The sequence below is a fragment of the Fukomys damarensis genome, unplaced genomic scaffold, assembly GCF_012274545.1.
Source record: "Fukomys damarensis isolate Sample0158 unplaced genomic scaffold, DMR_v1.0_HiC HiC_scaffold_3, whole genome shotgun sequence".
Lineage (NCBI taxonomy): Eukaryota > Metazoa > Chordata > Mammalia > Rodentia > Bathyergidae > Fukomys > Fukomys damarensis.
In genome coordinates this window covers 33660198-33688113 of record NW_022900915.1, presented here as the reverse complement: position 1 = coordinate 33688113, position 27916 = coordinate 33660198, and the positions used below count along the sequence as shown (strand labels likewise).

Here is a 27916-nt window from a genome sequence, read left to right as displayed (position 1 = left end):
GTAAATTATTAACTCCACAAGTGAAAATGTACTGTGTTTCTGGTGTTTAGGTGAGTATTGACCCTCAGATAAAGAAACTACAGAATGTTGTCATATACCCTGAGAAATCCCCTGGTCTCAATAAATTTGTTTGACAGAGTGTAGGAAATGCTGTGAATATTACAAAAGTTTTTAGTATAGGAGGAAGAATATCAATCTAACCCCAAAAAAGTAAATATTTTAGCCATAATAATTCAAGTAATACCCTTTATTTTGGATTTTAAAGGTTTAGATTTGTTTCCTTTAACATTTAGAATTATAATTATTTGTCATGGAAAAGATTACGTACAATATTCATTGCTATTATAGGCCTCTCAAAACTTTAGAAAAATGAATGTACTTCAAAGGTATTTCAAAGGTAATACTACAGGAATCTTGGGTTGGAAAAGTTCTTTTATTTGATATTTGTTCTTCATTATCATTATTGGAGCCACAATTCTTTTGTGACGGACAATTCATTCGCTTTCTAGGAAAATGGGTACTAACGAAGGACTACATAATTCATAGTGCCAACAGTGGCAGATGGCTTGATGAAACAACTTACGAATGGGGATATAAAATTGAAAAAGACTCCCATTATTCACCTCAAATGCAATCTGCACCTAAAAGATGGCGTGAGGAGCTGAAACGCAGTGGTGCTCCAGGTGCCTTCCACAGATGGAAAGTTGTCCTCCTTGTTAGAGCTGATAAACGAAGTGATTCTCTTGTAAGGTACAATGCAATCTCATAAAAGCTAAATCAGTTAATGAGAAAAGACTTGGTTTGCATAAATACCTTTTTGTATTTACTTCCATTTATAAATTTAGTCAAAGTGAACTGAGGAGATTTATTCTTTGATCTCCTAGCTAAGTCATTCTGCACATTTAAGTGTGTGTGTATCTAATAAACACAATCTGTTTCATAATGTTACTTTAGGTTACACTGGTATTCTCCATTGTAATTTCCATTTTATTTCTTTTGGCCAATTCAAGCAAAATTAAAAAGAAAACACTAGCTGGGAGATTTTTGTTTTCTGTTTTGAAGCACTTTTTCGATTGTTGCTAATAAAGTATTGCATTATTAAAAAGGCTTTATTTGGGTTTATATTATTAATGTCTTTAGGATTTATCCTTTTTCCATTGTTAATTTAACTCCATTTTATTTTTATATATTTTTAGAGCCTTATTAGGTAAACTATGTTGCTACTATACTTTGGTGGAGAGGGAGTGATTGTCTCCTGTACTAACTGTAACTTTCAGACAGTAAAGTGCACCCATTTGAAATGAATACTTTTAAGAATTTGGAGAAATTTATGCACCTATGTTACTTTCACTATATCAAGATGTGTCTTGATGTTTCCTTGTGTCCTATACTTTTAATTCTGGACCATCCATGCCAAGCAACCTTCTTGTCATGGTTGGTTAGATTGTCAGTTTCAGAGATTCATGTATATGGGATCTTAATATGCTCCTTTGATGTAGCATCCTTTCCCTAGAAGCCCGTTTTTGAGGTTCTTCTATGTTGCTCCGTTTGTCATCATTCTTTTCCGTTGCTCCTTACCAGTCTGCCATATGGATATATCATCGTTTATTTAACAGTGAGCATTACAATGTCTGTTAGTTTTGCTCATATGAACAAAGCTGCTCTGAACATCTGTGTACAGGTACAGTATTCATAGTCATGTTTTCGTTTCTCTTAGGAAATATCTAGGAATGAAATTGCAGTTGTGCTTTCAACATTATAAGAAAATGCCAAGGTAGTTGTACCACTTTATACTCCTTAGAAGTAGAAGAGAGGTTCAGTTAGTCTGCAGTTACTTTGGCACTGTTATTGAAAATCAGCTGAACTGATGTGTATGGTCTGTTTCTACACCCTATTCTGTTCTATTGATTTGTCTGCCCTTAACCATTACACAGTGGTTTTTTTTTTGTTTTGCTTTGCTTTTTTTGTTTGATTGTTTTTGTCATTATTGAGTTTATTGATACTTTTTAAGTATAGTACAGTTACCTTCATCATTGGGATCTTGTACCTTTGCATGACAGGCCTTGGTTCTCCTTTTTTCCCCATACTATCCCACACTATCTTGATCTTGAAATCAGGTACTATGAGTCCTCCAACTTCGTCTTTTTCAAAACTGTTTTGAGGATTCTGGATTATTTGTATTTACATATAAATTTTAGAATCAGTTTGTCAATTTCTACAAAAAAGCAAGGTCGAATTTCAGTGGGATTATATTTTATCTGTGGTGTTCACATTAGGCAAGAATTGCATTATGGATAATATTGAATCTTCTATCAGTGGACTGCATATCTCTGGGTGTTCTTTAGTTTTTGTCATTCATATTTTATGAATTTCATTGTATAAATTTGGCACATATTTTGTTAAATTTATTTTTAGGTACTTTATGTTTTTGGAAACCATTGTGAATGGATTTCTTCAAAAGTTTTTACCTGTATCAAGATAATTGACTTTTCTCTTTTAATCTCTTAATATAGTAAAGTATACTCATTGATTTTAAAATGTTAAACCAAAATAGTATTCTTGAGATAAATTGTACCTCATGATGGTATATCATCCATTTTTAATGTATTGCTTATTATGTTTACAAGCATTTCATTCAGAATTCTGTATGCTCAATCTGAGTGATAGCATCACTGAAAATATCTAAGCTCAATAAATTTAAGCTTGTGATTGGAAGCAAGGCAAAGTTGCTCACTCAAGCCATTGCTCTTTGGCGTTTTACTGGATACACTGGCCGGTGCAGTGAACATAAAACAAAACAAATATAAACTAGTAAGTTTAGCAACATCACAGGGTAACAGATCACTCTATAAAATTAATTATATTCTTATGTATTACTGAAAAACAGAAATTTAAATGTTATTTTCACTTCATTAGCTTTTTTGTCATTTTTATTGAATCTTATACCTGGTTTTTCAAAACACTATTGAGATATCATTCAATTAATAGACAATTTTCCCACTAAAGTTTACAGTCAGTTCTTAGTATGATCAGAGACTTGTACAGATATCAACATAATTAATAATAGAACATTGGCATCACATCAAAGAGAAACTCCACCATTAGTAGTCCTTTATTTTTCACTTCTCCCCTCACATCAGTAGACTCCCACCATACTGGCCCTGGCACTAACCCACTTTCTGTCTCTACATAGTTGTCTACTTTGGAGCACTCTAAAAAGTATTCTTCCGGGATAACTATAATGATGTATTGTTTGACTAATATCTACCTAGCACTGCACATGCTTCACCTCACTAATCACATAAATTTCTTACAACCACCATTGCACTTTACTTAGGAACTCAGTTCTTCTAAATTCCACATAGAACTGAAATCATGCAGTATTTGCCTGTTCCTTGCTCGTTTCACTTAACATAATGTTCTCCAATTTCATCTATGTTGTTACAAATGACACAATTTCATTCCTTTTTTATAGTTGAACAGTATTTCATTGTGTGTATTTGTCATATTTTCTGTATCCATTCATCAGTTGATGGACATTTAAGTTGATTCCACATCTTGGATATTGGGCGTAGTGCTAAATAAACATGAGAGTGCAGATATCTCTTAAATGTAATGATTTCATATCATGTGGATGTGCACCCGGTAATGAGATTACTGGGTCACGTGGTGGCTCTATTTTTAACATTTTGAAGTTTCTCCATATTTACCATAATGGGCTTTTCTTCATGTCCACAACAGACTTGTTCTGACAGTTGTTAGGTGATATCTAGTGATTTTGATTTACATTTCTCTGATAATTAGTGATGTTGAGTATTTTTTAAAATACCTGTTAGCCATTTGTATGTATGTTAAGTGTTGGGTTGGACATGTAGACTAGTGGTAGAGTTTATAGTTAGTACGCATAGTACCCTAGGTTTAATCCCTAATACTCCAAAAAGATCAAGAGAAAGAAATGTGTGTTCAGGTCCTTCGCCCATTTTTAAATAGGAATGTTTGCTTTCTTGATCTTAATTGTTTGATTTCCTTATAAATGTAGATACTATGTGCCACATGTATAGTTTGCGGATACTTCTCACCTTCTGTATGTTGCCTGTTCACTTGTTGATTGTTTTCTGTTTTAGGTTGATGGAATCTCACATCTGTTTTTGCTTTTCTTTCTTACTCTTTCAAGGTCGTGCCCAGAAGAACTCTTGCCCAGACCAGTGCTATGAAGCAGTTCCTTTATGTTTTTCTCTACTAGTTTTGTAGATTCATTTCAAAGCATTTAAGTTCTTGATTGGTTTTGAATTAATTTTTGTATCTGGTGTAAAATGAAGGTTTAATTTCATTTATCTATGTGTGGATATCCAGTTTTTCTAGCGCCATTTATTGAAGAGGTTGCCCACTTCATATTTATTTTTACACCTGTACTAGTCAGCTTTTCTGTGTCACTGGGTCAAAATTCCTGACACCCACAAGTTAAAGAGGAGAATATCTGACTCATGATTTCAGAAGTTCCAGTCCATGGTTATTGGTTCCCAAGAAGAAACATCATGGCAGAAGCATTATGGTGTAGCAGAACCTACTTACTTCATAACACCTGGGAAGCTGGGGGCTGTGGGGGGCAGGGGGCGTTTAGAAGAAGAGGCCTGGGAGCCATGATAGTCTCCATAGTCACACCCACATGACCCACCAGACACAGCCAGAAGTGTGCTCACCTAATCTCCTAGGAGTCTCAAACCTGTCATTACACTTTTGTCTAAAATCAGATGATTAGAAGTACATCAACTGTTTCTGGGCTCTCTGTTGTATTCCATTGGTCTGCATGTGTTTTGTTTTGTTTTTAATTAATTTTCTCGGTACATTTTAGGTATACAATATGACGACATTCATCATTGGAGATTTGTAGCTTTACATAATATAGCTTGATTCTTACTATTTCCACATTACCCTGCCCTCTCTGCAACCCATCTAACCCTCCCTATTTACAAAGACTGTTTCCATTTTTCATTTTCTCATATTAATTCCATTCCCTTCTTTCTTTTGCCATATCCTTCCCCAATTCCCCTTCCCCTTTGTACATTTTCTTCCTATTTCACATTATCTATTATACATTTTGTTCCTTATTTACACTTTCAGTTTCTTACACCAAAGGAACTATTTGGTGTTTACCCATGTGTTCCACTTATTTCACTTAAGAGAATGGCCTCATTGTGCATCCACTTAGCTGTAAATACCTCTAATTTTTCATTCTTTATGTGTGAGTAGTAGTCCATTTTATAACACACACACACACGTTTTTCTTTATCCAATGTCCAGCTGATAGGTAGTTCAGCTGTTTCCGTGTTTTACCTATTATGAACTGCCGCTATAAACATGGGTGCACATATATTGCTGTGGTATGATTCTTTTAATTCTTTTGGGAAGATACCCAGCAGTGAAATAGCTGGGTCAAAGGTGACCTCCAATCCTACTTCTTTGAGGTATCTCCATACTGATTGCCACAATGATTGCACCAGTCTACACTCCCATCAGCAGTGCAGAAGGATTCTTTTTTCCCCACAGCCCGACCAGGATTTGTTATTGGTTGATTTTATGATAGCAGCCATTCTTTCTCTGGTAAGGTAGAATCTCAGTGTTATTTTCATTTGCATCTCTCAAATGACCAGTGATGTTGAACATTTTTTCATATGTTTATTTGCCATTTCTACTTCTTTGAGAAATGTCTGTTCATTTCAGATGCCCATTTTTAGACTGGATCTTTAAATTTGAGAGATCTTATATATGTGTGTGTGTGTATGTGTGTGTGTGTGTATACATATATATATATATATATATATATATATGTATGTGTGTGTGTATGTATATATATTCATTCTAGATAGTAGACCTTTGTCTCAGGAACAGCTAGTAAAAATTTTTCCCACATTGTGGGTTGTCTCTTCACGCTGTTGGTGGCTTCTCTTGCTGTGCAGAAGCTTTTTAATAAGAAGACTTCCCACTTATTGATTGTACTAGTTCCCAGGCAACTGAAGTTTTGTTCATAAAATCTTTTCCTACACCATTGTCTTCAAGAGTTTTGCCTAACTTCTCTTCCAGCCGGATTACTGTTTCTATTTTAATATTTAGATCTTCAATCCATTTCAATTTTAGTTTAGTGCATGGTGAAAGATATAGGTCTAGTTTTAATCTTTAGCAAGTTGAAATCCAGTTTTTCCAGAATCATTTATTAAAGAGGCTGTCTTTCCTCCAGTGAGGGTGTTTTGCTCCTTTGTCAAAGATGAGGTGGCTGAGTGTTTCTGCAGTTGCAGTTGTTTCTGCATCTTCTAATCTGTTCCACTGTGGGTTCTCAGGTCTGTTTCTTCACCAGTATTGTATTTTTTTTATCACAGTAACTTTGTGGTATCGTTTCAGGTTGGGGACTGTGATACCCACTACCTTGTCTTGTTGCCTAGAATTGCTTTTACTATTCTAGGTCTCTTCTTGTTCCAAATGAGTTTTGTATTGTTTTCTCAAGGCCTGTGAAGTATGTTACTGAAATTTCAATTGGTATTGCATTGAATCTATATAGCAGTTTTGGTAGTATGACCATTTTCACTATATTCGTTCTTCCAATCTAGGAGCAAGGGATTTTTTTTTTTTTTCATTTTTTGATATCCTCTTCCATCTCTTTTTTCGGAGTGCTATAGTTTTCAGAGTAAAGATCTTTGATTTATTTTGTTAGGTTAATTCCTAGGTATTTCATTTTTTTGGATGCTATTGTGTTAACTTTGGCGTGGGGGTACCTGGGATCAAACTCGGGACCTTGCACTTGCAAGGCAAGCAGCGGAACCACTGAGCTAAATCCCTGGCTCTTGGATGCTATTGTGAAGGCCATTGTTTCTCTAGTTGCATCTGCAGTGAGTCTGTTCTTCATGTACAGGAAAGCTGTTGATTTTTGTGTGTTGACCTTGCATCCAGCTACTCTATTTAATTTGGGTTTGTTTTTTTCTTTTTGGTACCGGGGATTGAACTCAGGTCCTTGAGCTTGCAAGGCAGGCCACCAAACTGCTGAGCTAAATCCTCAGCCCCGTGAATTTGGTTATTAATTCTAGAAGACTTTTGGTAGAGTTCTTGGGCTATTCTTTATATAGTATCATGTCATCTTGCAAATATTGACAATTTGACTTCATTTCCTATCTTTATTCCTTTTATTTCTTTCTCTTGTCTAATCACTGTGGCTGATGTTTCCAGAACTGTATTGAACAGGAGTGGTGACAGTGGACATCTTTGTCTTTTTCCTGATTTTAGTGTGAAGGATTTCAGTTTTTGACCATTTAGTATAATATCGGCTGTTGGTTTTTCATAGATAGCTTTTATCAGATTGAGGTATAGAATGTCCCAATTCTTTGTAGGGTTTTTTAAATGAATGCATGTTGGGTTTTGTCAAACGTTTTTTCTGCATCTATTGAGATGATCATGTGGTATTTTGTCCTTGTGTATTACATTTATTGATATGTGTATGTTGAACCATCCCTGCATCCCCAGGATAAATCCCACTTGGTCAGGGTGCATGATCTTCTTGATGATCTTCTGCATTTTGTTGCCAGTATCTTATTAAGGATTTTTGCATCTGTGTTCATGAGTGAGATTGACCTGTAGTTTTCTTTTTCACTTGGGTCTTTCTCTTTGGGGATCAAGGTGATGCTTGCTTCTAGGAATGAATTTGGGAGTAGTGCTTACTTTTCAATTTCATTGAAGAGTTTAAAGAGTAGTAGCTATAGTTCTCTAAATGTTTTGCAGAATTCAGCAGTGAAGCCATCAGGGCCCAGGCTTTTCTTAATTGGTAAGTTTTTAATTACATTTTTGATGTAATTGATATTGGATTGTTAATATATTTTTAGGTCATCTTCGTTCAACTTTGGTAATTCATACATATCATGTTCCTCATATCCTCTGTTTTTTATCTGTCTGCTCTAGATTTATTAACCATGTCTTAGTATCAGATTGTTCCATCTTGTTGCCCTTTGGGGTTACCTTAGATGATCTGGAAGTCTGGTTTTGAGACTTATTCATGTGTTTTCTCATTTCAGCAGATGGCAGTCTGCTGAGCCTTTCTTGAGGTACTATTTGCTCACCCATTTGTCGTCAATTCTCAGCAAGCCACCCAGAAGCCTTTTCTCTCCTGCTCATCCTTGCACCACTTCCTTGGTTCAGAATGGTAGCCTTCTGGATCCCTGTGCTGCCCTGTTGTCTAGGTGGGGTTCTGGCTGGGGCCTGTACATACTTAAGATGGTATCTGGGTGTGCCTCTGGCTGGGGACTGCCCACCTGTATAGCTCTTGTCTGGGAGGGCCTTTGGCTGGGGACTGTTCACCCAGGTCACTGGTGTCTGAGTGGCTTCTGGCTGAGGTCTGCACACACTTACAAATGGTATCAGGGTGGCCTCTGCTGTTGCAGATCTGTTCTAGGTGGGCCTTTGGTTCCAAGCTGCTAGGGTAAAGGTGGAGCCCTGGCTAGGACCTGCCCACAAGTGCACTGCTTTCGTCCCTGCTGGGTTGGTATGTATTTTCATGCTTTTTACTCTAGATAACTTTGGCTATTCATGATCTTGTATGGTTCTGTACAGATCTAAGGGTTTTGTTTGTTTGTTTGTTTGTTTTTTCCTGTAAGAGCATCATTGATTATTTGATAGGGATTTCATTCATTGTGTAGACTGATTTGGGTAAAATGGACATTATAACAGTATTCTTGCAATTAGAAACACAGCGTGTCTTTCCATTTCCACCCTCTTTAATTGCTTTCATCAGTGTTTCATAGTTTGCGTAGTATAGATCTTCCCCTTCCTTGGTTAAATTTATTCTTGTACCTCTTGTCAATGAGATTGTATTCTTGATTTCTTTTTAGCTTATTTGCTCTTAGCATATACAAACAGTACTGATTTTCATTTTGATCTTGTAATGTTGTATTCTTCAATTTCATTGGAGTTCTTAAATAATTCTAATTAATAGCTTTATGATGGAGTCCTTAGGGTTTTCCATATATAAGGTCATGTTATCTACAAACAGGAACAATTTACCTACTTCCCAATTTGTGTGCTGTTTGTTTCTTTTTCTTTCCTAATTGCTCTGGCCAGGACTTGTGGTTCTGGCTAAGCAGAGGTGGTCAAAGTGAGCACTATGATCCAGGTGACAAGGAGTGTGTCCAGTTTTACTTTGTTCAGTATATATGGTTTTGTTCCCTAGTACCTTGTAATATTGAGGTGTATTCCTTCTGTACCTAATTCATTGAGAATTTTTATTGTATAGTGTCACTTTTTTTGCATATATTGAAATGATGATATGATCTTTGTCCTTTATTTTTTAATGTATTTTATCATACTATCCTTGAATTACTAAGATGAATCCTGCTTGATCTTGGTAAATGATCTTTTTAACATCTTGTTAAGTTCAGTTTGATAGTATTTTGTTGAGGACTTTTATATCTATTTTTTGTTGTTGTTGTTGTTGTTGTTGTTGTTTGAGACAGAGTCTCACTATGTAGCTGCAACTGACCTGGAACTCACTATGTAGCCCAGGCTGGTCTCAAACTCACAGCGATCCTCCTGTGAGCCTTCCAAGTGCTGGGATTACAGGCATGTGCCACCATGCCTGGCTATATCTATGTTTAGTAAGGGTTTTTACATTTATATTTTTTAAGTACTGGCCTGTATTTTCTCTCTCTCTGTGTATGTGTTCCATCTCTCCATGTCCTTCCATCCATCCATGTGTGTCCTTGATTAGATTAGAGAATATTCCTGTCCACATAGAACATGTTTGCCCATGTAGAATTCCTTCCTCTTCAATATTTGAAGGTGTGTGATATTCCTTGGATATATGTGGCTTCAGTGATACTTGTTCTCTTAAACTTCCTGCCTTCTTATTGCTGTGACTTTCGGTTTAATACTCGAGGTTTGTAAATGCATTTGACATATCTAGAAATGGGTACATAGAAAAAGTAGTATGATTTCTTAAACATCTGCCTGGAACAATTTATGTTCTGAGAGATTATGACAATAGTTTTTCTCTATGATCCTTGTTTCGCCAAAGGAATTAATTTCTTTCAGAAAAACTCACTCCTACTCCTAGTAAGTCATCCATGTAGGTAATCTGGCTTAATGTACTCCATTTCTCTAATATATTTTCCATCATTTACATTTTTGTTTTTTAGAGTTTTGGAGGCTGGAAAGGCAAATGTTTTTTTGCCAAAAAATTCACCAACTGGAGTAACTCATGTAATTGCCAGTAATGCAAGGATCAGTGCTGAAAAAGAAAAAGACAACTTTAAGGCTCCATTTTACCCAATTCAGTATCTAGGGGATTTTCTTTTAGAGGTAAGTAAAATAAATAATAGACATGTAAAACTGTTCATTTTATGAAGAACCAATACAGTGAAATACAGCCCATCATGCTTTGATAACCCCAGAGTTGGGTTCCCGGACAAATAATGACAAGGAGAGGCAGCGCATGTTCTGTACACATGCAGCCGGTGTAGGCCTACCTGCATTTTCTAACCAGTGTTGGTTGAATCTGCATTTGGAGGCAGCAGATATGGAGTGCTAACTGTTTATATTAAAATTATGTTCTAAACTTCAAAAATGTGTAGTTGAAAGTCCTTTCAAGTGATACTCAAGGTGGAAGAGAAGCATTTTTAGTATGTCCCAGGATAACCTTGATCTAATAAAACTTATTTCCTTCAGTGTGAGTACAAGTTAAGAACTAAGCAGTACTCACATGTGTCTTACTCTTTGCTTGATGTCTCTGGCTTTCCATCTTCTTACAATCCCATTATCCAGTCTCTTGATTTTATTCAAATTGTGTGACAAACGCCTTGGGGCTAGATACTGGTATAAGACTTGGAGGTAGGTGCATATTTCTCTACATGGTCCAAGATAAGAAAATAAGTTAAACATCTGAAACAAAAGCCAAGCTAATTCTCATTGCCACAAATGAGTATTACCTACTCATAGATAATAGGACTGCTTAATAATTAGGCTTTTAGCCATACTTGGATAAATAGTACTCTAGTTTATCCAAATATGCTAAAATAACCCCTTTTTCCAATATCATATATGTAGACAGACACCTAATGCAATCCCTCATGCATAGTTGGCACTAGAGAAACATTTATAAAATGAGGAATAAAAAATGAATATTTTTAATTGCTATAATGCTTCCACACTTCATAAGAGTAGCCAATTGGAGAGAATATTGGTGTTTTAAAAAATACATATTAAAGCCAGGTGTGGTGGTGCCTGCCTGTAATCCGAGCACTCGGGAGGCTGAGGCAGGAGGATTCCAGTTTGAGGCCAGCCTGGGCTACATAGCGAGACCCTGTCACAAAGAAAAGAAAAGAAAAGAAAAGAGAAGAGAAGAGAAGAGAAGAGAAGAGAAGAGAAGAGAGAAAGAAATTAGCTATTTTTTGTAGTTATACAAAAATACTTTATTTTACTTAAAATACTTTAAAGAGAAAAGAGAAAAGAGAAAGAAATTAGCTATTTTTTGTAGTTATACAAAAATACTTTATTTTACTTAAAATACTTTTCAAATATTATAATTTAAATATTGGGCTATGATTTTAAAATAGTTAACATATAGGATACTAGTATCATATATCTTGATTTACAGGTCCAAGCACAATATTTTTAAAGGACAAATAATATAGCCCAGTATAGTCTTACTCCATTTTAACTTTTATCTTAATTGGGTCCTAGGAGGACATTGATTCTCCATTCTTCCTGGAGTACTGTGTCATAGTGAATCTCTGAATTCCCTTCCAGAAGTACATTTTGGGAGCTGTCATGAACTCACCTTTACTTTCAGCTCTATCTTACTTAACTTCTAGAACTGTATATACATATAGGTACATGTGTATTTTTAAAATAATTTATAGGCAGTTTTTGAATTCACCTTTGACTTTTTAGCAAGAACAATTTTAGATACAGCTAGATGAAGATAATTGTTATTTATTGCTATTCTAATAAAATAAGAGTTGTAAATTCAGCTATTGCTTTATCTATCTCTGTCTCTCTCACTCTTACTTATAAATAAGGTTTACCAATAAAAAAATCTTAAAAACTACCAAGAAATTATCTATCTATAACCTAACAGTCTTTACATCTACACTGTAACTTTAATTTTGGACAAGGAATAGGTTTTTTGATGATTCATAAACAAGATTGGTTGTTACTAGACTAGCAAAATGGTAGCTCTTCTTGAGACATACAGAAGTCACTTTATTATCCAGAATCTTTGCTCTAATTGTTTTGTTCTTGAAAGATTTCACCAGTGTTTCAAGCCTTTGTTTTTGGAGGAAACAAAAGCATATAATGTTAAAATTTATACTTATTTAACTGCCTAAACCATTTATATATATGTATATATCTATAGAAAGAAATTCAGAGTGATGAAGAATCTCAAACCAGCTCTATTGGAAGTAAACCAAGCAATCAAGAAAGAAACAAAGATTTCAGGAAAGATATGGGATTATTTGAAACAAAAAGTGCCTTAAGAGAGCCCATATGTAGAACCCAGGTAAAATTTTACAGGCTAAAATATGTATCTTTTTCTTTGTACATATGTGTGTGCATGGGTGCATGTATGCGATTGCTTGAGAGTCAGTATTTGGCGGATATAACATGAATCTTGGAATCTGAACACTAGTATTTGAACTATGTGTTTTTAGTCTGTGACTTGAGCATATTAGAAAATTTCTCTTATGTCCATGTTTTGGAACTTTTGCTGGAAAAATACATATATACATACAGGCAGAGTTCCTAATTTGTAATATGTTTTCAATATATAGTAATTATCACTTCTCTATTTAATGTAATGTGTACTTTATGAAGCATTTTTCTTACCTATTAGTGCTATGTATATTTATAATTCATCTTTAACTGCATGTAGGACATAATTTTTAAAAACAAGTAAGTTGTCACATGCAAAACAAAACAAACAGGAAAGATTGAACTTAGCACTGGCTCTGAAGTACAATTTTTCAGACACGTGCAATGAAAAAATGGCATTAATTTTATTCTAGAAGAGCTATTGTTCAATTATCTTATTTCATACTGTCTATCTGGTAAATTTATTAAAATATCATTAGCTTAGTAGTTGCATTAGTCATTTTTCTATCACTGAGACCAAACACCCTACACCCCACAGGAGGCAAGGTTTACTTTGATCTCAGTTGCCAGAGGACTCAGCCCTACTCTACACCCCAGGAGGCAAGGTTTACTTTGATCTCAGTTGCCAGAGGACTCAGCCCTCGGTTGTTGGCTCCAGGCTGAAATGGCCTGGTGCAGGAAGTCTGTCCTGGAAGCAGAAGAGAAGAGGCCAGATGATAATGCCCCCTTCTTTCTCTCACCCCCATCCACCTGCTTCTTCCACAGCCCTGCCCTTGAACAGCACACCCCGCTCCAACCAGTGGGTCAGCACAGGCATCCCGACTGGTTCACTTTGCACAAGCCCCTCTGAACATACGAGACATTTTAGATCTAAACTATAACAGTAATTCTTACTAGAATATACTCAAATATATTTGTATGTAATTCGAGAAACATCTGAATAAAGAGTTTTCACTGTACCTGTAAAAAATTTTTTTTAGAATTTGAAGACCAAATGGAACTTCTAAAAGTGCATCATTTCTTTATTGTATATGACAGTATTAGCCAAATCTTTCCAAGCTTAAAATACTGTTTTTCTTTCCAGGTTCTTGGAAGAGACTTAAATTCTTTTTGAGTCGATGCGTCTTGAAATATGCATTGTAAATCACAGCACAAAATATTTTTACATAGAAAAAGGAATATAAAATGTTACAGTTATTAAAATTTAGTTTTTAAGAAATATGGGAAAAAATAAATATTTTAATTAAAAATATCGAAATTCTTAAAGTATATCCAGGAAGATATATATAAAATTTTCTTATTTCTAAAATAAATTTCCTAGTACAGTGGGTAAACACATCATTTGTAATACTCCTTTCTCTAGATTAAGCATGTAGGTAACTGAGTGTATATGTAAACTTACTATAGAATTTAGTAAACTGAAACGTCTGTGGTCTTCTACCTTGTCTTAGTATATAGCTAAATTGTAATCAGAGATCTTTGAGTTCAAAGATCAGAGATCTTAGTTTTTTATATTTATGTTCATATATATATCCCACAAAACCTACCTTCCTGAGTTTTTCTGTTGTGACTTGCATTGGTTGTATTGACACTGTATTTAATCCATATTTTAACTAAAATAATTCTATAAACATACAGAAAGAAGTGCAGAATCATAAAGATGTTACTGTTAGTTCTGCTGTGAATGAACATCATCACAAAAGAGCAAAATTAAGAGAAATGAGTAAAGATTTGAAATTTCTTAAAATGAGAAATACCTTAGGAAGTCATACATATGGAAATCAGGTAAAACTTTACAAATTAAAAAGAGTTTATTTATATTTTACAATTTCTTTCTGAATTTTCCAAATATGATATCGTTCAAGAAATTTTTTGAATCATCTTTCCAAAATGTTATGAAACATTTGTGTACAATTTTTTAAAGACTGAGGAGGAAATAAATACTTATGTACCCAGTTAGGAAAGGAAATACATTACCAACTTTATAAGCCCCTGATACGTCGTTTGTCACTAGGTGTCCTCCCTTTTGCCTAGAAGTATCCTGTATTTTAGGATTTGCTTTCATTGTGTTTTTAACACTAGGATGAATCCCAAGTAGCACATTGTTTAGTTTTGCCCATTAATGAAGATTTTGTAGCTGTGCTCTTTATGACAAGCTGGTATATATATCTTTCACTGTTAGTCTTTCACTATTGATGAGCGTTTAGGTTTCTCTTTGTTGGGTGGTGTGGTTGCTTGATTGGTTGATTTTTGAAATCAAGAACACTTCTGCTGTGCAGCTGTGAACATTATCTGGTGTAACTCTGATTAGAAATTTCTTTAGCTTGGATTTATTTCTGGGAACAGAGATGCAGGGTCTTAGCAACTGTGCATGTGTGGTACTACAAAGTAATGCCCCACTGTTTGCCCAAATGATTTGTTAATATGTACTTACTTCAACAGAAGGATGTTTGCTGTTGTGTATAACTCTTGCTTTTTAATGTGGTATACTTATAAGGTACTCTTCTTGCATTTGTATGGATTTTGTAACATATAATTCATATTGATCTTTCACGGTGGCCCAAATACATACAGAAGGAAACTAAGAAAAAATACGAAGATATTCAAAGGAGTTATACTTTGAGGAAAAAATGCAAAAAAGAAACCGATTTCAAGAAAAACATCGAACGTGACAGAATTAAAAGTACCTTAAGAAAACATGTATATTACAGAGATCAGGTAATGTTTTGTAAACTGAAGCATAATTTTAATTTTTCTGGCTCTTTTTAATCCAGATAGATGATCTGATTTTCATAATTGCTTGCTTTGTTAAATATTATCTATCTGTCTTATGAAGAAAAATCTACTTGAGTTGAGCTAGTGTATTGGGTCCATGGTGAAAGTATTTTTACATGAATACTCTTAAGAAATTTGATGAAAAATACTTTAAAAATACACATGTAGTTTGGATAATACATTCTAATGTGTGTATTTTGTTATATATCTTGCTTTTTCCTAAGATGTTACAGATCATTTATAATAAGATAATTTGTGTTTTAAATGGATTCTTCTTGGATAAATCATTTAGAGTACAACTTTATTTTACATCCTAAGTCATAGCACGTTTATATAGGTTGACCCTAATCCAAAAATCCAACATCTGAAATGCCCCAAAATCTAATACTCTATAGCAGTGATGGTGAACCTTTTAGAGCTTTCAGTGTTAACAAATAGCCCATTGTGGCACGTCCATAGGTTCGTCACCCGTGCTACATAAAGTATGACATGATACCACAGTGGAAAGTTCCACACCTGACCTTATTTGATAGGTTTCAATAAAAACACAGTCCCTGTGCATTAAAAATATTGTATAAAATTATCTTAATATATTTATGAATGAAGTATATAAAACATAAGTGAATTTTTTGGTTAAATTTAGATCCAATCCCCAAGATACCTCATTAGGTCTATGTAAATATTCCAAAATCTAAATATACTCATTCTTTATACATATAGAGGCAAATAAACTTATTTTATGTGAACATGGCAACAAAGAAAAACAGGTTTCAGGAAAGACCTAGAACAGGTTAAACTGAGAAGCACAGTAAATTCATATATGTAAAAAAAAAAAAAAAAAACCCTTCCGAAATTGAGTTGTTTGCTTTTTTTAATTTTATCCTTAACTTAATAATCTTGATAAATAATTGTGAAGACCTTTGCTGTGTCTAACGTTATATAAATGTGGTCTTGTACTGTCTGTTGTAATATCATTTGTGTTGACATCATCTTTCATGCATTATCTAAAGTTCTTTTGCATGTGTGCAGAAAGAAATGAACAATTCTGTTTTTGCTGATTATGCCAAAGAGTCAAAATCCAAGGATATAAAGAAAGATGTGGATATCATTGAAATAAAAAATATCCTAAGGAAACACATATATAGAGCGCAGGTAAAACTCAACACACTGAAAAGTTTTAATACTGTCTTATCTTTCTCTAGCATAATCAAAATATAATTATTTATGTAGACATCGATATATGATTCATTAGTATGCTAAATATTTTAAAATAATTTTCTTCAGTAAACTTACAGTATGAGCAGTAATGTATTTAGACATTTAGTAAATACGTTGATTTCTCTGCTACACTTCAGTGATGTCAATATTTGTATTTAGATACTGGAGTAACTTTACGGTATGGTTGGCAGCTGATACTTTAAATCAGTCCAGTTGGTTGCACTGTGACTTTAGATCTTTTATGAGTTTAAGAAATATTATGGTTTAGTAGATTATCCAACTCTTTCTTATTGTTGGAACATTTCTCTTCCCAACTTTATACATTGAAAATAGAATCCAGAGATTTATCATTGTTTTAATTAGTGTTTATTCTGTTAGTAGCAAGTTTGAGCATATTTTATACCTGCATTTGCAATATATATTTCCTTCTCTGCCAGTTTTCTATCCATATTCCTTTCCCATTTTTCCATTGGGTTGTTTATTTTATATCTGTCTCTAGAACTATTTAGAACCAAGATATTTTCTTTATTATATTTTTAGAGATTTTTTTTCCTGTGATAATCCTTCTAAAATGTATACTTTATAGGTATTTTAAAACAACTGAGAAATAGTTTATGTGTGATTATGTAGAAAACCTGCCAGACTTATTTTATCATATGAACCCATAGATAAGTTTTCTTCCCAGTCCTAGTTTTAATTATTGAAACAATAAAAATAATGGACCTCTTCAAAGTGAAAACCTTGTAAGGTATTTTGGGGGGCCGAGGGGAGACAAGTCTCACCGTCCCAGCTGGCCTTGAACTTGTGCTGATTCTTCTACTTCAGTCTCCAAAGTGCTGGCGTTACAGGTGTGTGCTACCATACCTGGCTTTGGTTGTTTTTAATCTAGAGGGAGAAAATAGAGAAACATTATTTTTTTCCCTCATTGAGTTTATTGGTACTTTTTAGGTATACAGTACAGTTACATTCATCATTAGGATCTTGAACCCTTACGTGACAGGTCTTTGTTCTCATTTTTTTCCCCATACCCCTACCCTCCCTTCACCCCCTCCTCCCTTCCCTATTTACAAAAACTTTGTTTCCATTCTTTCATTTTCTCATATTTTTTCTTTTCTCTTACTTCCTTTCCCCTACCCTTCCCACTTCCTGTACACCTTTAGCCCTTAAAGTGTAAATAAGATCCAAATGGTACAATGTGAAATAGGAAGAAAAGGGAGAAATACACTCTTGAGAGTGCTATTGCAGTGACAGTTACTAACTTGAGCAAGCAAGAGTATCAGATTAATTATAGTATCAGTGTGTTCCCGAACCTGTTCTGTGTGTTTGGCCAGGTTTTTGTGCTTTGTAATCTGAAATGTATTTTTCAACCTAAAATGTTAAATTTTAATTACACGGTTGCTGTTTTTTTTAGGCTGTCAGGTACAACTGCATTAGAATAGAGAAACAACCAGTATACAATGTAGAGGTAAGGGGCTTGGAGGAAGGTAAAGGGGAGGGGGTGTCTTTTGTTACTTTTATTTTGATGTAAAGTAGTGTGTTACCTGTAAAACAAAGCTTCCTGTGTAGTTTTTCTAATCAGAAATGAAAAAGAAAAATACTGTTCTGTCAAAGCTCCAAAACATTTTTTATGCAGTTGAAAAAAGTTACCTTTAGGATTAAAAGTTGACTTTGTACTCATGACAGATGAAACACATATTTCGTAATTTTGATAATTACTAGCTTCGGATTAAATTTTATCTGTGTGTGTGTGTGTGTGTGTGTGAGAGTGAGTGTGAGGCAGGGTCTCTGTTGTTCAGGCTGACCTTGAACACGTGGCTGGACCAGTTCTCTTGCCTCAGTCTGCCAAGTACTTGGCAGTACAGGATGCTGTACCACGTTCAGCTTCAGAGTGCATTTGTACCATATTTCCAAAGTATATTATTTTTTTGTATCAATATTCATTATTAAAAGTTGGTCCCGTTAGTCTGCCTCAGAACTTTTTGACTCTTAACGGACAAGTAGTTCCTTGTATCATTAAAATTATTTTAACCAAAAAGGGACTGTATCTTTTGAAGCAATTAGTTATATTAACGTCCTTAGAATGATCTTATGATTCTCTAAAAATGGTCATTTTTGCATATGTGCCTTAGAGTTTGGTTGATGAAGAGGAGACTTCTCAGCTACAGTTACACATTTTTCAGGTGCAAACTTAAAACAGTAAGATTTTCTTTTGTGAACTGTATGTCCCCTTTCCAAGGCAACAGAAAATAAACATAGCAATGTATATGTTCTCTTGTTTCTAGTTGTACAGCACAGTCATTCTTGTCATCCTATTTGAATCACAAAGTAAGGATCAGAATTATCTTCAAGATTTGATTCCCCAAATTTCACCTTTTCTTCTTTGACTCAGATCGTCTTTTTTCCTTAGGTTAAAAATGCTGAATTTCCCAGGGGTGTATTAAATTTAATTGAAAGCCTCATAGAAGGACAGTTTTTTAAAGAAGCAATGGAAGAGCTTTCCTTCTTGCAAGCCCACTATATCCCTCCTGTGTGCCTGCTTCATGCTTTTCTAGACAACGTTCTACAGGTGAGAGCAATATTAAGGTCAGACGCTCTTTTTTACAAAGAGTGCCAAAATGGGAATATTTTCTCTTTTATATGTTTATAGTTTATCTTCTCTTTTCCCCTTTATTGGGAAATGCAGGATCCATTTGGTATCACTTTTTTTTTTTTTTTAACTATATCATGGTACTACTCAGAGCATTTCCAAGACAATTTTCTCTTGGAAAAAGGAGGTTATCTAATTTTTCCCATGGCAGTAATGTCTTAGCATAAAAATCAGATTGCAGTGATCTAGAATGCCATTGGGTAAATTACTCCTTCACAACATTATAATAATTATTTTTGTTTATGATATACAGAGATGATGAACATAACTTCCTAGTAAAATATTAGGAACATCTATTAGAGGTAGTTTTGTAAGTGTGTTCTTCATCAAGTGATGATTTGAAAATGTACCAGGCATAAGCTCTGTCCAAGTAATAGTGATGAAAGAGTGCTGCATGAAAAGTTCTTAGTCTTCCTTTGTGTGTGACATTTGGAACTATAATCATGAGAAGAAAACATTTCATATAAGCTAGTCCTAACAGCTAACATTACTTAATGTGGAGCTACATATTTATAGTATGTCTGTTTCACTATTTTATTAGCTAATTATGACACTGTCATCTGATCTTCTTTGTCCAAATTTATATTTTTGGAAGAAAAAAGTTAGGTTAGAGTTATTCTAGTTGTAGACTAAATTACCTGGTCGTACTTACTTTTAGCAATAGTGTTTTATTTGTTTATTTCCAAATAATAGGATAACATAGATACATTTTCTGGTCGATACTTTGATATATTGTCAGCTCTTCTCCGTCTGCATCCTCCTTGGAAATCCCCAGCCATGTCAAGATATTACTTAGAGTTGTTTCAGTGTCCAACTTGTACGAAAGGAGCCTGGTCTCTAGTAGAATCACTTGTCAGGTAAGGAATTTCACATATGAGAATGCTAAATTTTGTCTTGCTCTTGTTAAACTATGTTTCTGTTTTGCTTAAGGCGGTCACCCAGGCTTTTGTCAAACTTGTGAGCTTAGGTGACCCTCGTACCTCTACCCCTTGAGTACCAGGGACTACAAGTGTGTGCCAACACTCCTGGCTCACCTGTTTGTTTTTTTAGATCCTTATGAAAGAAGTATATTATTTTAGAAAAATTGTGTGTATGGTATATTTGTGTTGTATTTACTGGAAAACTCAAAAAGGACAAGTCTACGTTTGTCATGTTTGTCAGTCTATTTCTTAAAAGAAGTTCAATGAATATAAGAAGTGGACCTATTAGCCAAAGTTTAATTTTTAAACAAATTTAAATTTTGCATCTTTTTAAACATAAAAATTCCAAATATTCATATCATCAATTTTTTGGTCATTCAAAATATAAATATTTTTAATTATACACTATTTCTATTTCAGAGTTTTTGCTATATTTTCTTCAGCTCCAAATTTGAATTCTGAAACAGGACTTAGTGTTTCCCAAATAGGTCTTCTTTTTCAAGCACCTGCACAGGATGTCATCTGCCTAGACCTTCGTCTATCTTCCAAATGTTACTGTCTCCAAACATCTTTCCTATTCTCCTTATTCTCTCCTATGCTCCTAATTAGCAGAACTAATTATTTTCCCATTTCTACTCTGATACCTCTGTGTATTTTATAACCCTCCTTTGCCTGGTAAGATCTTTTTTTTTTTATCCAAGCGTTCAATTTTTCTGTTGGTGGTGGTATTTGTTTGTTTGTTTGTTTGGTTTGGTTTGGTTTGGTTTGGTTTTTGGGTTTTGTTTTTTTGTTTTTTTAATTTTTTTTTTTTTTCCTGAGACATGGTCTCACTATGTAGTTCAGGCTGCCCTTGAACTCATTAATTAGATAGCCCAGGCTGGCCTTGAACTCACTATGTAGCCCAGGATGGCCTCCAAACCATAAAGATTCTCCTGCCTTGGCCTCTTGAGTGCTAGGATTACAGGTGTGTGCCAGCGTGTTCAGTTTTAAGAGGGCCAGAAAAATTAGACAGAAAGTGCCACTTGATAGGTAGGCAAAGGTTAGATCTTGGATTAGCTCTTTGAGATCATAAAGCTACCAGCTTCGTTAGGATACATTTGAAGTGAGCTAGTCAGTTACCTAGCATGAATTTATTCCTTCAACAAATGTTTATGGGGAACCATACACTGTATTCCACTTGAGGGTTAAAAACATAAATAAAATTACAGTTTCTGTACTTTAAAGGTGATTGAGATGTAAACAAAGTGCTAGCATAGCAGTACTAGCCCAGCTTAGATATAGGATGGGAGAAATATAGTTCATATATTGTCCCTTATTTGCAGATTTCCTTCCTTCACTGCCATCGCCTTTATTTAAAAGCCCCTTTTACTCCTCATATAAACTATCACAGTGTCTGTTTCCTTAAAAGCAGATGCTCAGTCTTACACATCTCTGTTATCGATGTCTCATGTAGAACATAATAAATGCTTAGTAAGGGTTTGGATGAATTAACTGAAACCACAGGAGATGGGATTTGGACAGCTCTCTTTTATGAAGCAGAAATACCCAGGTTTTGCTTCAGAAGTACTGTGTTTACTGGGGGCTGGAGAGGAGAGAATACCAAAAAAAGTGAGTCTAAATGAGCTGAGTGCTACTAGTCTCTCTACCACTGTTTATATTTGAAATATTCCGTAATACATTGCTTATCTATCTCTGGTGATAGTCAGACAGCCTGAATAATTCTGGGGAGGGAGATACTTTGGAGCCAATTCAAGTCTTAAGTAAAGTGTTACATTTAATAGCTACTAAAGACTGTCCCCAGAATGTGGCATTCACAGTCAAACACAGATCCATTATTGAAGCAACGGATAAGAAAGCTGGGAGATAGTAAGTAATAAACATGGTTACTTCAGTTCCTTCTATAAGTCTTAAGAGTTCATTAGTATTAAGTTTTCTTTTAAAATATGCTACAGAACTGTGTTACCCAGCCCGGTAGCCACTAAAATAATTAAAATGTAGGTCCTCAGGTATAAAAGCCACATTTCCAAGATGTACTTATCATAAGAGAAAGTTCTGCTGGACAGGCTTATTTTGGAAGATAGAAAATAAAATACCAAATTTCTCAAACTCTAAAATTGGAGCCCTGTATAACTTTGATTTACTAAATAATGAAAAAAAAAATCATGGTTGAGAATGAGAAGGATTTTAGGAGGTATTGTAGTCTGAGGGAAAAACTAGTTATTTGGAGCAGAAGGACTTAACAAAATTTCTAAGGCTTTGTCTTATCAGTGTAATAAAGGATACAGAAAGAGTGCTGATTGTTAAATATCATTGAAAAATAGAGAAATTAGATCTATATTATTACAAAATATGTAATATTCAACATGGTTTAATTTTTAAAGGAAGAAAATATTGAACTTGCTTTATAGTTTGTTGAAAAACTCATTAAAATTACAATATTAAAGAATTTTATTTATAGATTACTTAATGATTTTTCTTGTATATTATAGTTGGTTGGTTTCATATTTTTCAGGTCGTGTCTTTTCAATGAAAATTTTTGTCATGAAATTTCACAAAACATTATTGATTCTAAGGTGCTCCACCTTACCCTGCTCAAATTTTTCTTCAGTTTGGTTGAAAGTGAAGTACAGCATCTTAGTCAAAAGTAAGTTTTAATTTCAAGAAGCACACTTTCATGTCTTTCTCTTGTTTGTATGCACCATTTTTATAATCATTTGTGTACATATGTCTAAAAAGTTATAAGATTTGCTTATACTTTGAACTTACGTAGATAGTGCATTATTCATGTTTTTTCTAACTAAGACCAGTGTTTATATTTTGCCCTGGTTTTTATAATTTATTTTATTTTGAACTCTATATTCAAAATTGTTTTTCCAAAGAAAATATGTACAATAACTGTCATGATCAAGTTGGACATAAAAATTTACTATATGTTCATGTTTTTATTAGGTTGTATGACTGCTCAGAGTCTCACAGTGTGAAAATAATGGGAAAGGCAGTTCTTCTTGAAATCTTTTGGTCAGGAAATGAAACTTCTGGGCTTTTGACCAAGCCAGTAAATATGCTTTTGGAATGGACTATATATTCTTACAAGGAAAAATGCAAATCCGATAATGTAAGTAGGATTAATTTACAAATGACTATGTCTTTAAAATTTACAGTTAGTCATCTTTATCTGTAGGTTCCAAATCCATGAATTTAACCAAATATAGATCAAAAATTGTTGGAAAAAGCTGCATGGGTACTGAACTTGTACAGACTTTTTTTTTTTTACCAGTAACCCCTAAATACAGTACCACAACTGTTTACATAGCATTTAGATTTTATTAGGTGTTACAAGCAAGTAATCTAGAGAGGAGAGTTGTAATTTATATTATATATAATTACATGTTACGATGTATAGTAATGCTATTGCTTTGCATATTGATTTTGTGTCCTGAAGCTTTGCTGAATTTATCAGATCCACAGTTTTTTTGATGGAGTTTTTTGTTTTGTTTTGTTTTGGTCTTCTATGTAACGAATCACATTACACCTATACAAGTAGGTATAATTTAAATTCTTAGTTTCATACTCGAATCCCTTTTCTTTCTTTCTCTTGCCTGATTGCTATGGCCAAAGTTAAAGTATTATAGGGTGGTCAGGAACCCTTGTGTTGTGCTTGTTTTTCCTTTTCAGTATGATATATTTGTGTTTGTCATACATAGCAGTTTTGAGGTAAGGGCTTTATATACCTATTTTCATCAATTTTTATAATGAAGGTAATTGGAATTTGACTTTTTGTGCCTCAGTTGAGGTAGTCATATGATTTCTTTCCTTGATTCTGTATATGTGGTATATTAAATGTATTGATGTAATAAATCTGTGGACCCATCCTTGCATCCCTGGGATAAAACCAACTTGCACATCGTGAATGAATGATCTTTTTAATACAGTGTTGAATTGTGTTTGCAAGAATATCATTGAGGATATTTGCATCTATGTTCATCAAGAATATTCATAGTGGTTTTTTGTTATTGTTGTTTTATTTTGTTTTGTTTTGGTACTGGGGATCGAACTCAAGTTCTTGCGCATTTGAGGCAGGTGGCGGAACCACTGAGCCAAGTCCAGGCCCCGTCGTTTCTTTTTTTATTGAATTCTTGTCTTGATTTGGCATCAGGGTAATGCTAGTTCATGGAATGAATTTAGAAGCTTTTCTTTCCTTTAAATTACATGAAAAAGTTTGAAGAGCATTGATATTAGTCTGGTAAAATTCAGCGGTAAACTCATTGGGTCCTGGAGTTTTCTTGTCCAGTAGACTTTTTATTACTGTATCAATTCCATTGTTTGTTAATGGACTGTTTCAGTTTTTATATCTTCCTAGTTCAATTTTGGTGAGTCATCTATGTTAGGATTCATTCATTTATTCTAGCATTTCCCAATGTATTGAAATATGTATTTTCTAAATAATTTCTGATAATCTTTTAGATTTCAATGGTGTCTTTTTCCCTTCTAATTTTACTACAGTAAGCCTTCTCTCTGTTTTGGTGATTTTTGGCTAAGGGCTTATAATCTTGATTATCTTTGATTTATCAATCCTTTTCATTGTTTCTCTAGTCTCAATTTCATTAATTTCTACTCTATTGTTTCTTTTCTTCTACTGGTTTTGGGTATTATTTTTCTAGAAACTTAAGCTATATCATTGAGTTATTTACTTGGGATTGAATCATTGTATCCTATAGATTCTGGTATGTTGTATTTCCATTATGATTTCATTATCCAAATTTTTAAATTTCATTCCTGATTTCTTCCTTGACCATCATAATTCAGTCTTCCATGTATTTGTGTAGTATCTGTGGTTTCTGTTGTTGATTTATAGTTTAATTCCATTGTGATCTGATGGGATATATGAGTTTATTTCAGTTATTTCAGTTATTTTGTATTGGTTGAGACTTGCTTTTATCTTTCAACACTGTTTTGGCAACCATTCCATAGGTTGCTGAGAGGAATGTGTATTCTATTGTTGGATGAAACACCGTAAATATCCATTAATCGTTTGATCTATAGTATGGTGTAACTGATATTCTTTGTTGTTTTGTTTTGTTTTGTTTTTCTGCTTGATCTGTTGTGAGAGTGGAGTATTGAACTCCCCACTGAGATTGTATTGGCTTCTATCCATCCTTTTTATCTTATATTGTTTGTTTTATGAATTTGGGTTTCCAGTGTTTGGTGTGTGTAAATATATATATTTATAATTGTTTTCTCTTGACCTCGTTTGTTTCTTCTGACCAGGTTTGAGGTCAGCTTTGCTGAACATAAGTGTAGCTAGCCCAGCCCCCTTACTTTTGGTCTCCTTTTGGTCTCTAGCTGCCTGGAGTATCATTTTCTATCCTTTCATTTTCAGTCTGTATCTTTACAGAAGAAATGTATTTCTTGCAGGCAACATAAGGGGGGTGTTATGTTTTGATCTAGTCTTTCAGTCTGTATCTTTTTATTGGAGAGCTAAGACCTTTTAAATTATTATTGAAAAGTATGTACTAATTTGTGTCAATTTGTTCTTTTTCCAATTTTTTGTTCATTTGTGTTTCTCATGTGTTTTATCTCCCAGGAAGTTTTTTTTCTTTTTTTAAATTTTTATTAGTACATAATGTTTACATTCCTTGTATGGAGTTGATACATGTACCTAACACATTTTTATTCCTTCTTTCATCCACTTTTCCTCATCCCTCCATCTCTTGATCCCTTTCCTCTTTGAGAAAGATCTGTTGCCCTACTTCCTGTTATCTATTTTTATGTTGCTCATTATTTATAATTTGAGTTTCTCATGTAAAAGAAATCATGTGATATGTAAGCTTGTGTGTCTGATTTATTTCACTTAACATTATGATCTCAAGATGCATCATTTTCCTATAAATTATTCAAGGTCAGGTTTATTCTTTCCTTTAGCTTTGAGGTTGTTGTTATCATCTCTGTTTCCTGTCATGTGCAGTGGCATACCCCTGCAATTGCAGTAGGCAGGAGGCTGAGGCAGGAGGAACATTGCTAGCTGGAGGCTATTGTGGGCTTCATAGCGAGTTCAAGGGTAGCTTGCAGTACATGAAACATTGTCTCAAAAAACAAAATAAAAGATTCATTTAAATATTTTCTAACTTGGTATTAATGCTTTCTTTAGTTTAGCCCCATCACAGAAGTTCTTGCCTGCTGTGGAATTTTTTTTTTTTTTTGGTGAGGTGGGGTGGGGGGTGGCCTTTATTATGTTAAATTGTAACCCTTTACCTACTTTCTTCAAGGCTTTTGTCATGAAAAGACATTGAATATTTTTCTTTTTCAATTATTTTATTAGTATATCATGGTGATACATAGAAATACATCCATCATGAGGGAACTGGTACATATACATAGGACAGTATTGAATTGTATTGAAGGCTTTATTGGCAGTTGAAATTATCATGTGATTTTTATCTTTAATTCTACTTATGTGGGGTATTTTGTTTATTGATTTGCATGTGATGAGTCATCCTTGTATTCCTGGAATGAAACTCCCTGATTGTGGTGTATGATCTTGTTAGTGTGTTGTTGAATCCTCTTTGCAAATACATTGTTAAGGACTTTGGCATCTGTGTTTCTCAAGGATATTTGTCTATAGTTCTATGCGTGTGTGTGTGTGTGTGTGTGTGTGTGTGTATTTTCTAATCTGGTTTTGGTGTCAGGGTGTTTTGGCCTCCTAGTGTAAGTTTGGAATTTTCCCTTTCTATTTAATGGACTAGTTTGAGGAGCATTGGTGTTAGTTCTTCCTTAAAGTCCTGGTAAACGTAAATGGTGAATTCATCTGATTGGCCCTGGGCTTTTCTTTATTAGGATTTTTTGTTCCTGCTTCAGTCTCATTACTTGATCAGTTTAGGTATTTTACATCGTCTTAGTTTAGTTTTGTTAGGTTACATGCATGTATATTTTTTATAGTTCTAGACTTTTTTACTTTCTGTTATGACTTGTTTTTAGTTTCTAAAACTAATGTTTTCTTCATTTTTGAAAGTAGCCATAACAGTTATTTTATATTCTATCTGATTCTGTATCTGAAGTTTTGGTAGATCTTTTTCTGTTGCTGTCCCTGGTATTTCCTTTCTCTTGTGTTTTTTTGTTTTCTCTTGCATCTTTTATTTTCTTTTGTGAGCTAGATGGCATTTGCTATGTGCTATAAATTGCATTGGAAAAATTATTTGTTGAAACAGTTTGTAGAAGTGACGTAAGAATTCTCTTCTAGATAGAATTTCTGCATACTTCTGCCAGCTGCCTGTGTATATTACCAGTCAAGGACTACCATAATCCAGTTGCTATGTCTGAGATGTCCTAAATAGTCCAAGGGAAGCAAAAGGCTGCAGATAATATGGTTTTGCTTTTGATTCACTCTTAGGGTAAAGCCTTTCAGGCTCTTGGCTAATTGGGAATTAGGCCTTAGGCCAGTGATGGCAAAACTTTTACAGCTTTCAAGGGTACAAACAGCCCTTTGTGGCACATGTTCCATAGGTTTGCCACCACTGCTTAAACTATGACTTTTAAAAAAAAAAGTATTTTTCTGGCTCCACAAATCACAGTTATGTATCTCAGCTCTATAGATTTTTTTTTTTTTAATTGTTGTTAAAAATTTTTTTTTCACCAGGGATTTAGGTCAGCGGTTCAGTGGCCTGCCTTGCAAGTGCAAGGACCCGAGTTCAATCCCTGGTACCAAAAAAAAAAATTTTTTTTTTCTGGTCCCACA

General features: G+C 34.2%; 1 protein-coding gene and 1 long non-coding RNA gene across 3 annotated transcripts in view; one reads left to right on the top strand and one right to left on the bottom strand.

The window, feature by feature from the left end:
* Nucleotides 1-27916, top strand: part of Slf1 (SMC5-SMC6 complex localization factor 1) — a 58057-nt gene that overhangs the window by 10711 nt on the left and 19430 nt on the right. For both annotated transcript variants that reach the window (XM_010637197.2, XM_010637198.2), the window contains exons 4-14: nt 510-750; nt 10170-10332; nt 12389-12532; nt 14263-14409; nt 15199-15342; nt 16429-16551; nt 18029-18082; nt 19025-19183; nt 19958-20121; nt 22697-22828; nt 23134-23299. In XM_010637197.2, coding sequence (XP_010635499.1) covers nt 510-750; nt 10170-10332; nt 12389-12532; nt 14263-14409; nt 15199-15342; nt 16429-16551; nt 18029-18082; nt 19025-19183; nt 19958-20121; nt 22697-22828; nt 23134-23299 — 1637 coding nt within the window. The remainder of the gene's footprint in view (nt 1-509; nt 751-10169; nt 10333-12388; nt 12533-14262; nt 14410-15198; nt 15343-16428; nt 16552-18028; nt 18083-19024; nt 19184-19957; nt 20122-22696; nt 22829-23133; nt 23300-27916) is intronic.
* LOC117287351 lies at nt 15059-17495 on the bottom strand. The gene is made up of 2 exons (XR_004518615.1): nt 17400-17495; nt 15059-15205 (listed from the first exon to the last, which is right to left on the bottom strand). It is a non-coding gene; the product is annotated as an uncharacterized LOC117287351 (long non-coding RNA).